This window comes from Sitophilus oryzae, unplaced genomic scaffold (assembly GCF_002938485.1).
Source record: "Sitophilus oryzae breed Bouriz unplaced genomic scaffold, Soryzae_2.0 scaffold_179_pilon_pilon, whole genome shotgun sequence".
NCBI classification, from domain to species: Eukaryota; Metazoa; Arthropoda; class Insecta; order Coleoptera; family Curculionidae; genus Sitophilus; species Sitophilus oryzae.
This window is the reverse complement of record NW_022146501.1, coordinates 5207526-5221524: the sequence shown is the minus strand read 5'-3', so window position 1 is coordinate 5221524 and position 13999 is coordinate 5207526. Positions and strand designations below refer to the sequence as shown.

The 13999-nt window shown below is 31.1% G+C and overlaps 1 protein-coding gene across 1 annotated transcript; it reads left to right on the top strand.

Annotated features, from left to right (window-relative positions):
* The first annotated feature begins 483 nt into the window (after positions 1-483).
* Positions 484-13888, top strand: LOC115882760 (solute carrier family 22 member 3-like). The gene is made up of 10 exons (XM_030900999.1): positions 484-628; positions 5891-6165; positions 6611-6821; positions 6899-7031; positions 9570-9791; positions 10700-10924; positions 11025-11128; positions 13066-13238; positions 13395-13654; positions 13742-13888. The coding sequence occupies exons 2-10, from the start codon at positions 5893-5895 to the stop codon at positions 13791-13793; spliced, it is 1653 nt and encodes a 550-aa protein (XP_030756859.1). The 5' UTR covers positions 484-628; positions 5891-5892; the 3' UTR covers positions 13794-13888.
* The last annotated feature ends 111 nt before the right edge of the window (positions 13889-13999 follow it).

Below are 13999 nucleotides of genomic sequence, written 5' to 3'. Positions count from 1 at the left end.
ATGTTGATCATAAATAAAGACCAGATATGTTTCTGTTTTATTTATTTAAGTTGGTTTATGTGATGATTATTAGATATTTATGTATCAAGGGAATTATAAGGGTATTAAAAACCGAGGCAAAGTTCCTGCAAATAATTGCCCAAGATTATTAACACTTTATAACTCCCGTCGGGGTACATAGATAATTCTTTAATTTCTTACTGAATATTTTGTCCCATTTTAAAACGATACAAATACTGCATTTATTAATCTTTATATAAATCGATTATTTATTTTTAAAAAAATTAGAAAATATACTTCTTTTGTCGACATCAACTAACCCTTGAAAATATTTGCATTTATTTAAGAACCACCCTGTACAACAAATGAATATGGCTTGGAGCAATCTGTCGAACGCAGCTATAGATTTGAAAGTGCAGTAAAATAGACATTTGATAACATGGCGTTCTTATTGATATATCAAACTAGTTATAGTATCTAATGGTCACTTTCACTTGCATACAAATAATTTTCACCAAGAAAATTCTCAAGTGGCCTTGTTGCAGCGTTGGATTGCGGTAGTTAGTTATCTTGTGAATATAAATGTGTAAACAATAAGTGTTGGATCAAAGTTATACATAAGTAATAGGTAATGTTAATTTTATAATATATTTTATAACTATAATAAGGATATATATAATCATCAAACAATCATCAAACAAATTGACAAATTTTACGTTGGTCAAACATCTATACCCTTAAATGTTGGAATTAAAGAACATAAAGATTATTTAAGAATGGGCGACTTTCACAAATCTAAGACTTGTCAGCATTCATGGGATACAGGGCACAGAATAGATTTTAACAACTCAAAAATTATAATGAAAGAAGCGATAGCCTCTAAAAAAAATAAACGAGGTTTTTTTAATACAATCTAATAAAAATAAATGTATTGCTCATGCATCTGTAGATGTTAGTAATGTATGGCAATCGCTTCTTTGATTTTAAAGAACGTAACATACGTAAAAATTAAAAACAAATTAAAAATAATCATACAGAACGTTTGAAGATTTTTAGTTTTACCTTAGTTTTGGTTCGCTAAATTTTTTATTTTCTAATATTCATTATATTAATTCGAAAATCACAGAAATTGTAATGTATTGTTTGGTATTATACAGGGTAACCCGAAGTTCAAATCTCATGTTTGAGATTTCAAACTTCAAACTTATATATAAACTGTGCATGCAATGATAGAGCATGCATATCGTTAAAATACTTGCATATCGTTAAAATATACAGTGGGATTCAATTTTTTTTTAAATATAACGATATTTTAATTATTTATTTTAAACAAATTATTTTATGACAGCGTCTTCATTCAAAACTCATTTTAATAAAATAAATAATAAAAAAATATACCAAGCTAAAATGTAGTGTAGTATACTCCATACAGAGACGCACATACGAGAGGGGTAATGAGGCTAAGTATACCTCTTAGAATGAAATTTATAAATATGTTAAAATGTATAAAATAAAATTGTCATAAAAGGAATTAATCATAGCAATCAAAATAAAAACCCAGGCCAATCAAAAATAACTTTCCTAAAATCTTTCAGCGCAAATTTACTTAACTTATATCTGGTACCCCAAGTAGCAAATTTTATTTTATAAAGGTTGTATAAACAGCTATGTGATAATTTTTATAGGATACCTCAATTCATATAACGTGCTATATGACCATAATATGATAGCTTTACAACCAAAAAAGGCCCATTTTTATACAACCGTTTAGTAGTATAGAAGTTCTATAAAAAGGGTATACAACTCTTATGCAACTATTTTACACAGCATTATATGACTATTATAAAACTAGTTTTATTGTGTATTACGTGGTCACATCTAAGAAACAGAACAATAAAAACATTTGATCATTTAGCGAGGTACAAGAGTATTTTATTTTTTACCGAAAATATTAGGAGCAAATTATATTTTAAGCGTGTCGTAAAATGAATCTAGAGGATGTGGATTGTTAAAAAAGGAGACTTTACTCTACAATGAAAATGGCGGGTAGAGCCAGAAGGTACAACAAATATGTAATATAAAAAATCATTAATAGGGTTTAAAAGTAGGGACAATTTTTGTTGCGCCGAAAATTTTACTGGTAGATTACATTTATGTATTTGGAAAAAATTAAAGCGCTTTAATTTCGATTAAGGTTTACATATAAATTTAAACAATAAAATAAAATAAAATTTTCAAAAATTCTTGTTTTTAATTTAATTAAACACTTTATTACTGTTATGTGGGGAATATTATCACAAAATAGTTCTCAAAAAATAACATTTTACAATGTATTTTGATGTTTTTAATTTTGCTTCATATAATGGCGGCCATAGGTCATACAAAAATTCTGCCTTAAACATGGCGAATTATAATGCAACCATTTTATTATAAATGAATCCCTTAAATAAGTCTTTGTTGTAAAATAAAACGATATAGGATAAATATCTATCATTACGCAGAATTTCCAGGCACTATAGAACTATTTTGGACATATTGAGATTTGAGACAAATAGATGTTGCCAAATCTCATTTGATTAGTATTTAAACAAACAAACATGATCAGATTTTCATGGATTCATGCACGCAATGCATTTCATGCGTGCCCGACGAGTGAGCGGCAACCTAAGGACTTGGAAAAACAACAATAAAACAATACAAACATTACTACAGTAAAACTTTTACACCAACGTGGCAACAATGCTTTGAAGAGCCGGACAACCCGAGAGATTTTGGCTTTTGAGAACCCAGGGAATTCTCGGGATTATTTGCCGTAATTTCGAGGAGTTTTTTCTTACATGCTCTTTATAACTACCACTGCGTTTGTTAACTTTTTTCCAACTTTGTCCAGAATTCATAATAGCCGTGATAGATTATACTCGTACGTAGATATTACTTTTGCAACAACAACAATAACAAAATAAATAACTAGGTATACCATTTAATTTAAAATGAGGTTATATTATACAATACCAGTTTTATAATGCAGATATTACAGCGAATTTATTTTGTTAATCACAATTTTATTACATAAGGCTATATAACTGGTGTTGTATACAGCACCGTAGTTTAACGCAATAAAACATTCTATCATACAATAAAACATCTATCAGAACAACTTTAATAAGACAAGTTTAAGTAACTATTATATGGTCTTGTGACTAGTAGTTATATGAATATTATAGAACTCTTACATGGTGGGTATAAGAGTCTAATAAAATAATATGTTTGTTATCATATAGCATTGTCTTATTAAGTGTTATATCATACTAAAAGAAATTATCGTTTAATGCGTTATAGGATACGTTGTAAAAACCACTAGAAAATAGTTTAATATGACAACTTTTATTAAAAAACAGAATGGTCGAAACCAAACGCTTAATAAAATCAAGCACTCCTTAAGACAACGCTATTCGACTGTTATAAAATAATTCAATCCGTTTGGAATTTCTTTTTGCTACTTGGGACTTCACTTAAATACTGACACTAACCCTTTCAGACTCAAGCTCTAGATACGCCACTGACGAAAACAGCAATCTAGAAAACGTTTTAACCTTAATCAAAAATAGGTGAAAAACAAGGGTTCAAAAAATTAATTGCTTCACAAACCAAAGGTACCTAAACCTTCACAGGTGTATACGGGTGTTGCATCGTCGAGCGGGATATTGGAAATCCCATGTAAATTTTAATGGGCTTCCCTAATTATTTTAGAGAATAATTCTATTTAGGTTTATTGAAGAGCACTAAAACCCACATTCAAAAGAATAACTTTAGATATTTTTGATTAGCCCGTTTACGAGTTATCGCCGATTTCTTTTTAAATATTTCTCCTTTCTTATGGCCCTGTATTTACTTATGAGCACCAGTCAAGGTAAAATATAACTATCAAATGAAGTTATCATTTCAGAAATTTATCTATTTAGTGCTTTATTATTATTAAAAACTCATACCTACATCGAAAATATTAGCCATGAATTACACTACCGAAGAAAAAGTATTAATGATGAAATGGTATTATCAAGGAAATAGTTATCAAAAGGTGTCGGGCATGTTTGCTGCTCTGTATCCGAATAGTCCGATACCTGGAAAATCTACAATCGCAAGCAATATCCAGAGATTTGAGACCAAAGGTACCCTAATAAATAACTGCAGATTGGAAGCAAGGCAGGAACAAAGAGAAGATGCAAGAAATGATACCGACTTGGAAGTTTTATTGTGCGTGAAAGAGAACGATGGAAAGATCAACACAAGGAAACTTGAGGATGAAATAGGAATAGATCACACAACAACGTTTCGAATTTTGAAACGACATAAATACTATTCCTTCAAATATGAAAAGCACTAAGAGCTACGAGATAGGGACGAAATACGGCGGCAGGCGTTTTGTTTTGATATGATGGAAAGAGAAAACACGGATAGGGAATTTTTAAAAAGCATATGTTTCACTGACGAATGCACGTTTACCTTAAATAATGAACACAATGTTCAAAATTATCGATATTGTAACAAAGAAAACCAACACAGGTTTGTCGAAACAAGGACGCAATATCCACAGAAAGTAAATGTTTGGGCAGGGATATTCGGACACAATATTATCGGGCCATTATTTCTTACGCGAAATTTAAATGCAGAATATTATTTGGAACTACTCGAAAATCATATTTTACCTGCTTTACATGATGCCGCTAGGGAAAATCAGGAAGTTTGGTACCAAATGGATGGCTGCCCGGCACAGTACCCTGGCTGTTCGTGAATATTTAGACAATAGTTTTAACGGAAACGTTATTGGCCTAAATCATACAGTAAATTGGCCAGCAAGGTCTCCTGATATTTCGCCAAATCATTTCTTTCTCTGGGGCCATTTAAAAAACAGGATATAGAAGGATAAAAAATACTCAAATCTAGACGAGTTAAAAAATGCTATTTCTGCCGAATGCAATAGAATTTCAGTTTACCAACTAGCGAATGTAAGAAGAGAATTTTATGATCGCCTGGGTTATTCTCTAGCAGTCGATGGAGGAATATTTGAACATCTTCTTATATCCTAAAGTTCTAACAATTTAATAGTACCTAAATTAATAAGTTATTGAATATTGTAATAATACTATAATTAACCTTGTAATTGATTACTTTATTTTACTTTAATTTATATTAATTTGTATTTATAAATACATCTTTAAGATTTCCGATGTAGGAATGAGTTTTCAATAATATTGAAGCACTAAATAGGTAAATTTCTGAAATAATAACTTCATTTGACAGTTATCTTTTACCTTGACTGGTGCTCATAAGTAAATACAGGGCCATAAGAAAGGAGAAATATTTAAAAAGAAATCGGCGATAACTCGTAAACGAGCTAATCAAAAGTATCTAAAGTTATTCTTTTGAATGTGGGTTTTAGTGCTCTTCAATAAACCTAAATTGAATTATTCTCTAAAATAATTAGGGAAGCCAATAATTAACCCCATTAAAATTTACATGGGATTTCCTATGTCCCGGCCGACGATGCAACACCCGGTATATTCTAAATCTACATAAAATTTCCTACAAATACTGAAGTTTTCATAATTTTACGGCTGCGTTTCTAAGGCTTTTGAAAATGTGTAAAAAATAGCCATTCATCGTTTTTTTTCCTCTTTTTGGGTAATCGGAGGAAGAAATTTATGAATAAGAAAATGTGGTATAAAATAAAATTAACACAAAATACATTAATAATACCAATCAAACTAGAAAATCCGGACCAATCCAAGTTTGTTTTTTCTCATAGTTACAGTACGCTTCAATCTATGGATGCGCCAGTGATTCTTAGATACGAATTATGTCTACATTGCAAAAAATCTCGTCTTTTTAGTTATGGAAGAATCAAAAACATCGTTAAAAGTGCCTCCCAATCAAGACAAAACCCAAAACGACATCATACGAACAGTAGTGGGAGACTTTGGACGATGGCAACTCAGAATATCACTGCTGATGGCTTTGGTAAAACTCCCAATAGCCTGGTTCCAACTTAGCATAGTATTTCTAGCACCGTCTACGAAATTTTGGTGCAAAAAACCTGAAGACTTCCATAACATCACCGATGAAACGTGGAGGGTGCTTATGGAACCCAACAACACCAATTCAGCAGTAATTTCTTAAGTTAATTATTGATATTTAATTATTTCATCCTTTGACAACTCCACATTTTCTTTTACTTTGTTTCACTAGCAATATAAAACACTAGTTCACCATAATACACCAAAACACTACTTTTGCAGTGGACGCGTGTTTCGCTAACTGTGTTAGCATCATCAGCAAATGATTAAAACTAAACTGATATCTAAATATCTACTAAATTGTAGATATTAGTCTTAATGATCTGCTGGTGATGCTAACATGGTTAGCGAAACGCGCGTCCAGGGTAAGAGTAGTGTTTTGGTGTATTGTGATAAATATTGTTTTATTTTGCTGTTGTATCACCAAAGGCTTCAACCTCCAACTGTAAGTTTTGTTTCACTGATCTCAATGAAATAATTAAATACGATATATCGGTATACATATTTGGCTCTAGCCTAAAAGAATTATTTTTTAGAAAGGTTTGAACCAAGGGCATTGTTTAATAAGAAACGTAGAATCTTCTAATATCGATAATATTTCTGAAGATCTAATTTCTTGTACCAATGGATTTATTTATGATACATCGATGTTTTTATCATCTATTACGACAGAATGGGACCTAGTTTGTGACAAGCAAAAATTTACCGATCTGTCGCAAATTGTGTTTATGTTTGGGGTCTTGTTAGGTAAGTTCTACACTAAATAAATCAGTTTCAGTCAAAAATGATTGCTTAATCAGTGTACTGATTTATATCTGTTTTAGGCAACATAATATTGGGCGTGCTTGCAGATAAATATGGAAGAAAACGAATTCTGGTCATATGCTTATTTTTCCAATCCATATTTGGCATTTTAGCATCTTTCAGTCCATTCTTATGGCTATTTATTTTACTTAGGTAAGTAAAAATTCTTAATTTATCTGCCTAAGCTTTAGTCCGATCCTGTAGTGTTAAGAGACACCCAAAATTCCAAACACACGTGCTTTGATTAAGACTTGGTTAAGGTTTGCAAAGCTTCAGTATTTGCCATAAAATAGCGGGCAATTTCTTCCAAAACCATATAAATTATACAGGGTTTCTCACCGTAGCCGTTCGTTAGGAGTTTTTGAGGTTAGGAAAAACTTAGAAGTTTGAAACCCTGAGACTTAGGGTTATTTAAAATTTCCTTTCATTTAAAAATATTTTCAAGGTCATATCACTTCCGGTTATACCGGAAGTCGCCATTAACTTCCTTATTTCAAATGGAACACCCTGTATATTAGTTAATTTTTGGATTTCTCAGAAAATTTTATGATGAGTTTCATTAGATTTTCCTATACCTATTTTCAACTGTTTCTCAGATATCTTGATTTATTTGAAAATTTTTACATTTTTACCCCTATTTTTAACAGTGGGTCTTTTACTCATTTTGAATCGGTGATAAGCGCTTCTGCGGTAAACCGAAGCAGAGGACTAATACTTTCGAAATCCATATTGACAATTAATTTATTGCATACAGGGTGTCCAAAATTTGATAACTGATTAGATTATTTTCAAACTCAAAAAAGTCCATTTTTTAAATGAGACACCCTGTATATTTTTCGATAGTTGGATGCAGAATTCAATTCTGCATCGATTTGCTATAACTTTCCCTATACCCATTTTCAACGGTTTTCTTTTTAATCCGTATATTTTACTTAAATTCAATTTTTGGCAGAATCGACAATATCGTTTGTGTTTTTTAAAATAAAATAATTATGTTAAAGTAATGAAATTGAATGTAATTAGAACATACGAACAAAACAGGAACAAAACGAAAGTGAAAACGTATAAAATATAAAAAGTAAAACACAATAATTACAAAATTATTGTTCGAAGTGACCGCTATGAACGAAAACTTTGTAATTATTGAGTTAACTTTTATTATTAACAGGGATACACTCAACGTCTAGTATTAATAATTAATGCCTCACCGTTACTGTTGAAAATACGTTTGATTTGTTGTGTGATGTTATATTTTATTCGTTTTCACTTTTGTTTTGTTCGTATGTTCTAATTACATTCAATTTCTTTACTTTAACATAATTATTTTCTTTTAAAAAACACAAACGATATTGTCGATTCTGCCAAAAATTGAATTAAAGTAAAAAATACGGATTAACAAGAAAACCGTTAAAAATGGGTATAGGGAAAGTTATAGCAAATGGATGCAGAATTGAATTCTGTCTGAACTATTTTGAAAATAATCTAATCAGTTATCAAATTTTGGACACCCTGTATGCAATAAATTAATTGTCAATATGTATTTCGAAAGTATTAGTCCTCTGCTTCGGTTTACCGCAGAAGCGTTTATCACCGATTTAAAATGAGAAAAAGACCGACTGTTAAAAATAGGGGTAAATCTGTAAACATTTTCAAATAAATCAAGATATCTGATAAACAGTTGAAAATAGGTATAGGTAAACCTAATGAAACTCACCATAAAATTTTCACTTATAATATCACAAGAGCTTAAATTATTTTCGGAAATTTTTTTGAGGGCACGAATATTTTGAAAATTATCCCGAGTCGAAGACGAGGGATAATTTTCCTAAAATATTCGTGCCCGAAAGAAAATTTCCAGGAATAATTTAAGCTTGCGTGGTATTCGGTAAGAAAATTTCACACCTAAATTTGAAAAAAAAAATATTAATCCAACATGACATTTTAAAATAATTTCAATTTGTTAATAATATTAACAAATATTATTATATTTTTAATTAGTTACATCAAATGCTAAAACTCAGGTAATATTTCAATATATAGACATTGTAGTTCATTCACATTATGATTGTAGATCTTATGTTTACCTTTTCAACTGTCAAAAAATTTCCACTAAAGTTTCGTGGCGCCTCGAAAAAATTTCCGGAAATTTTTTCAGTTGCCATGGTAACTAGTCAACATTAAAGCATGTTATTGGTTGAAAAGTAGAGGTGTGAAATTTTCTTAGAAATCCAAAAATAAAATAATATACAGGGTGTTCCATTTAGAATAAGGAAGTTAATGGCGACTTCCGGTGTAACCGGAAGTGGTGTGACCTTGAAAATATTTATAAAGTCTATAAAGTCTCAAAATTTCAAACTTCTAAGTTTTTCCTAACCTCAAAAACTTCTAACGAACGGCTACGGTGAGAAACTCTATATATCACTGTAATCACAAAACTTCAATCTATTTCCGTATTGTAACGGAATTTTAAATTGTGTCTTTATTTTCGAGAAAATTTAGTCCAAACATAAGCAATATTTTGTTGATGTTTGACCATCAAACTCTTAAAAATAGTTGTTGTCTAGAAATGTGCTACAATATTGACATAGTATAAACCTTTATCTTTAATTTCCTTCTTCATTTGTGTAAAAATACCTAGCCAGACTAGTGAAATGGACTCTTAATCTTCTTCAAAGGTTAATTTTCTTACAGGTTTCTCCTAGCGTTAACCAATGGAGGTACAATGGTTACATCGTTCGTTTTGTGCATCGAAATCGTAGAAGGAAAATGGAGAACCATTATACCAATTTTATACCAAATACCGTTCGGTTTGGGAAACAGCGTAATGTCCATCGTGGCATACTTTCTGAGAGATTGGAGAAAGTTTCATTTAACGATAAGTTTACTGTCATTTTTGTTTGTCAGCTTTATCTGGTAAGTTTATACAAAAAAATTGGCGCCGGTAGGCACGTATAGCCGCCCATACTAAAATATGTTAATATCTCGAAAACTGCGACTTTGACTGATTTTGATGTTATTATAAACTAGGTTTTTCCCGCGACTACGTTCGCGTTTCACCTCGAATAGTTCATGCATTGATTTAAATGATTTACTTTGTATATAGAGCTAGTGAGCCTTACAAATGTCCTATTTAAACTATGTTTTTAAGAGTTTTAGAGCTACTCGTATTTCATATGAAAGTTATCAATTGTCGATTTTCTGGGTATTATACAGGGCAAGTCTTGAATAAGTGCAAATAAATTTTTAGTAACTTTACCCATTTAGTTGATGAATTTCAAAAATCTCTTCTAATTCTTTTTGTAGCATTTCATTCTTCTAGACCACATAGTAAGGAATTTTCATACAACAAATTGTTCCGACATAATTATACTCCTATCTAAGAGGATGAATTTCCTAAAATCGCTTTGTGTAGCTAGTTCACTAATGTCGTTTAAACGAACCTTTGTTCTAATATTTATGTATCTAAAGCTGGCTGTATGAACTGATCCCTAAATTATCTAAAAACTTGATATATAATCTAACTGACAAACCACTGACAATGACAAATAATTTATTTCTGGAGGTATTGTGTGTAGGTGTTTTTCAGGTATGTTTAAATATTTAGTCGATTTACACAAAGAAATAGCCATTCAACAATTTAAAAATACTTCATAACAAATCTAGACATATATACCTTTCATTTAAAAAAAAACCGCGTTTCGTTAGCTACTGTAATTTTGGAGTTACTCTACTCTACTATACAAACCTCGGAGGAAAGTTTTCATTATTGCCTCGAGATTTAGTTAATCTCCTCGGTATGTAATATACTATTATTCTTATAGGTTAATACCGGAGTCTCCCAGATGGTTGCTGGTGGCCGGGAAAAAGAACAAAGCTTTTAAAGAGCTGATATTCGCCGCCAAAGAAAATAAAAGGGACATGCCCAATTTCAAAGACACCCTCCAAAATATCACCCATAACAAATCGTGTAAAGATAACGGTAAACTGAAACAGCTGTTTTCAACCAGAGAACTAAGTAAAAGAACCATACTGTTGTGTATCAACTGGTAAGTAGTCTCAGAGACATAAGTAAACTTAGAGTGGTTATACAATGTTTACTATATTTACGTTCCTAATTAATAATGAATTAGTTTATCTGATTTTTAGGGCAATAGCTGGTATTACTTTCTTTGCCTTCACACAGTATATGGGATTTATTGGAAACAACCTATTTCTCAACGTTGCTTTAGGAGGATTTACTGTGTTACCAGGTAAATTAATATAGAAAACTAATAGTACTGTTTATCACTGAAGATATTGTAAAGTTTTTGATAGGCTAAGTTTTTGAAAGGCTTAATAATAAGGGTAGAAAATTAAAAGTCTAATTCAATTAACGAAGTTAGAGAGAGAAAAGAACGACACTAAAAACTATTTAACACTATAAGTAATAAAATGAAAAAAGGACCAGAAAAGCTCCATCCGTAATCTGGATTGGGAATCCTCAAACGGTCTAAGACACTCGAAGATATTTGTGAGAACTTACGGCCTGGAAAAATAAAAGATTTTCCTTGGTTTAATTAAGAACAATCTTCGAATTGTCACGGGATTTTTAACAGGACACTGTTTCTTCAACGAGTGTGTATAATGTAGAAGTATAATTGAAAATGTAGCGTGTAGAATGCAAAGTGTAGAATGTCAGGTTAGAATAGAGTGTAGTATTTAAGTGTAGATTATTGAGTGTAGTATATTGGATTGGAATGTTGGGTGTTGAAAATACATTGTAGGATCTAGAGTGTAGAACGTAGAGTGTATAATGTAGAACGTATAGTATGTATTTAGAGTGTAGATTTAAAATGTTGAATGTAGAGTGTAAAGTATAAAGTGTAGATTGTAAAGTGTGGAATGTTAGATTAAAATGTAGGATGTATAATTAGATAAGTATCTAATAAGAATGTTGTGTGTAGAATGTTGGATTAGAATGTAGGGTTATAATGAGAGATTGTAGAATAATAAGTGTAGAATATTGGATTAGAAAGTAGAATGTAAAGTGTAGGCTGATGCGTTTAGAATATTGGATTAGAATGTAGAGTATATATTTAAGTATAGAATGTTGTGTGTAGAGAATTGGATAGGAGTGTTGGGTGTAGAATGTACATAGTATATTCTAGAGTGTAGAATGTAAAGTGTAGAATGCAGAGTGTAGAATGTTGGATTAGAATGTAGACTGTAGAATGTAGAGTGTAGAATATCAAGAACGGTAAACTAATAGGATTGCTCATCCTCATAAGACGTACGTTCGCCTCTTCCCGCGCTTCAGTTGACAGTTGTGACGTCATTGTAGTCCTTGTCATGATAGTGTGTATTATTAGTTGCCTATGGCAAACTTATGAAAATAAGAGCTGAGAAATTTTGAGTTAATTATTTTGTCAATTTTAAATGTGACAAAAGTTGTTTTTAAAGTTTTTAGAGCTATAGAGTGTATAAATACATTCATTTTGTGTTGTGGATTGTGACAAAGTGCTTACTAAGTGCCTACAATATTGTTTATTAATTATTTTAAAGCAAAATATGGAAGTATTCTAAAAAGAATGCCTGCAAAAGGTGATGCTGGAAACTGCTGTTCTTAAAAATGCATTATCCGAAATACGATTTATACAGTTAATTTTCTATACTGCATACATATAAGGTGTTTAAATAAATAAACTAAATAATGAAGGTTTTGCATCCGTCAACCAATAATGCACGTGTATGTATTATTGGTTGCCGGATAAGGGCTGATAACCACGACAAGGACTACAATGACGTCACAAAGCGAGGAGTTTTCGCATGCACTTGGCAGACACTTTTGGCTGAATGAGCAGTCCTATTAGGTTAACTGTTCTTGGTAAAATATAGAGTGTAGAGTGTAGGAACCAGTGTGTAAAGTATAGTGTGACGAATGTAAAGTGTAGAATGTTGGATTAGAATGTAGAGAGATTAGAACCGAGAAAAATCTTTGATTTTTCTCGGCGTTCTCGAAGTTCTGAGAAATTTTTTTGAAACTTTAATACTAACATTAGTCCTGATTTCAAGAATATACATGAACGTAAACGAATGCCAACGTTCATAGTTCAAAAATTAATAATGTCAGACTATTTTCAAAAAATAAACTCGCTAAAAACTATATTATTCAGACGCTGTTTACTAAGATGTGTAATATTGATTTTAGGGACATTCCTTTGTATATTTTTGGTGAGCAATTTTGGACGTCGCCTCACTATAGCCTACTCTCACGCTTTTACTGCACTGTGTTTCTTCCTCATCTTACCATTTCCTAAAGGAGTGTATCCTTTTGACTGGCCGAGGATCCTGTTTGCTGGTTGCGGCATCATTGGATTATCAGTAAGTATATTAGGGAACCACTATTCTACAATAATTTTAAAACTTCCGTTTAAGTTACATAATGAAAAAAAAATAAAAAAAATGAAAAAAAAATAGAAAATTAAAAAATTTAAAAAAATAAAATAAAATATAAATATTTTATTTTATAAATTTAAGGTGTCAATTCCAGCCATATACCTCTACACGGGAGAATTGATACCGACCGCATTGAGGAACACAGGATTGGGCTTCGTTATGATGTTCTCGCGCTTGACATCAATGCTTGCACCACTAATTATATCTCTTCAAGACGTAGCTGTGTTTCTTCCTCTGCTAATACTGGGCGTTGCCACGGCAATTCAGGTACTTCTGGTTTTGCCACTGCCCGAAACGGAAAAGTCCAGATTGCCGGACGATATCAAGGATATTGAGTCTAGGTAGGTACTAGTAGTGATGGGCATTACGATTCTTTTTGGGAAGTTTCATTTTGTTTATAATTTACGTGTTTTTTTTTAATTTTGCAGATATGGTCAGAATGAGGCTAAAGATGATGAGAATGGCAACCAATATTTGTAGTAAACCATTTAATTTATTCGCTTCAATGAAGTGTAGTGATAAAAAAACTATAAATATGATGTATTAAATTATTAAATTTAATTTTATATATACAGGATAAGTCTTAAATAAGTGCAAATATTCTTAGGGATATAGTCTATGAGGTTTTTTTGGCGAAATTCTTTGAAAATTTTTGTAATTTTTTTTAAATTTTAATAAAAAAAACA

Bases quoted from the DNA above. Each gene is read 5' to 3' on its own strand.
- LOC115882760 (XM_030900999.1), top strand. From the start codon at position 5,893: ATGGAAGAATCAAAAACATCGTTAAAAGTGCCTCCCAATCAAGACAAA. The intron at 6,822-6,898 runs GTAAGTTCTACA...TATCTGTTTTAG, and splicing joins TATGTTTGGGGTCTTGTTAG to GCAACATAATATTGGGCGTG. The intron at 13,655-13,741 runs GTAGGTACTAGT...TTAATTTTGCAG, and splicing joins ATCAAGGATATTGAGTCTAG to ATATGGTCAGAATGAGGCTA.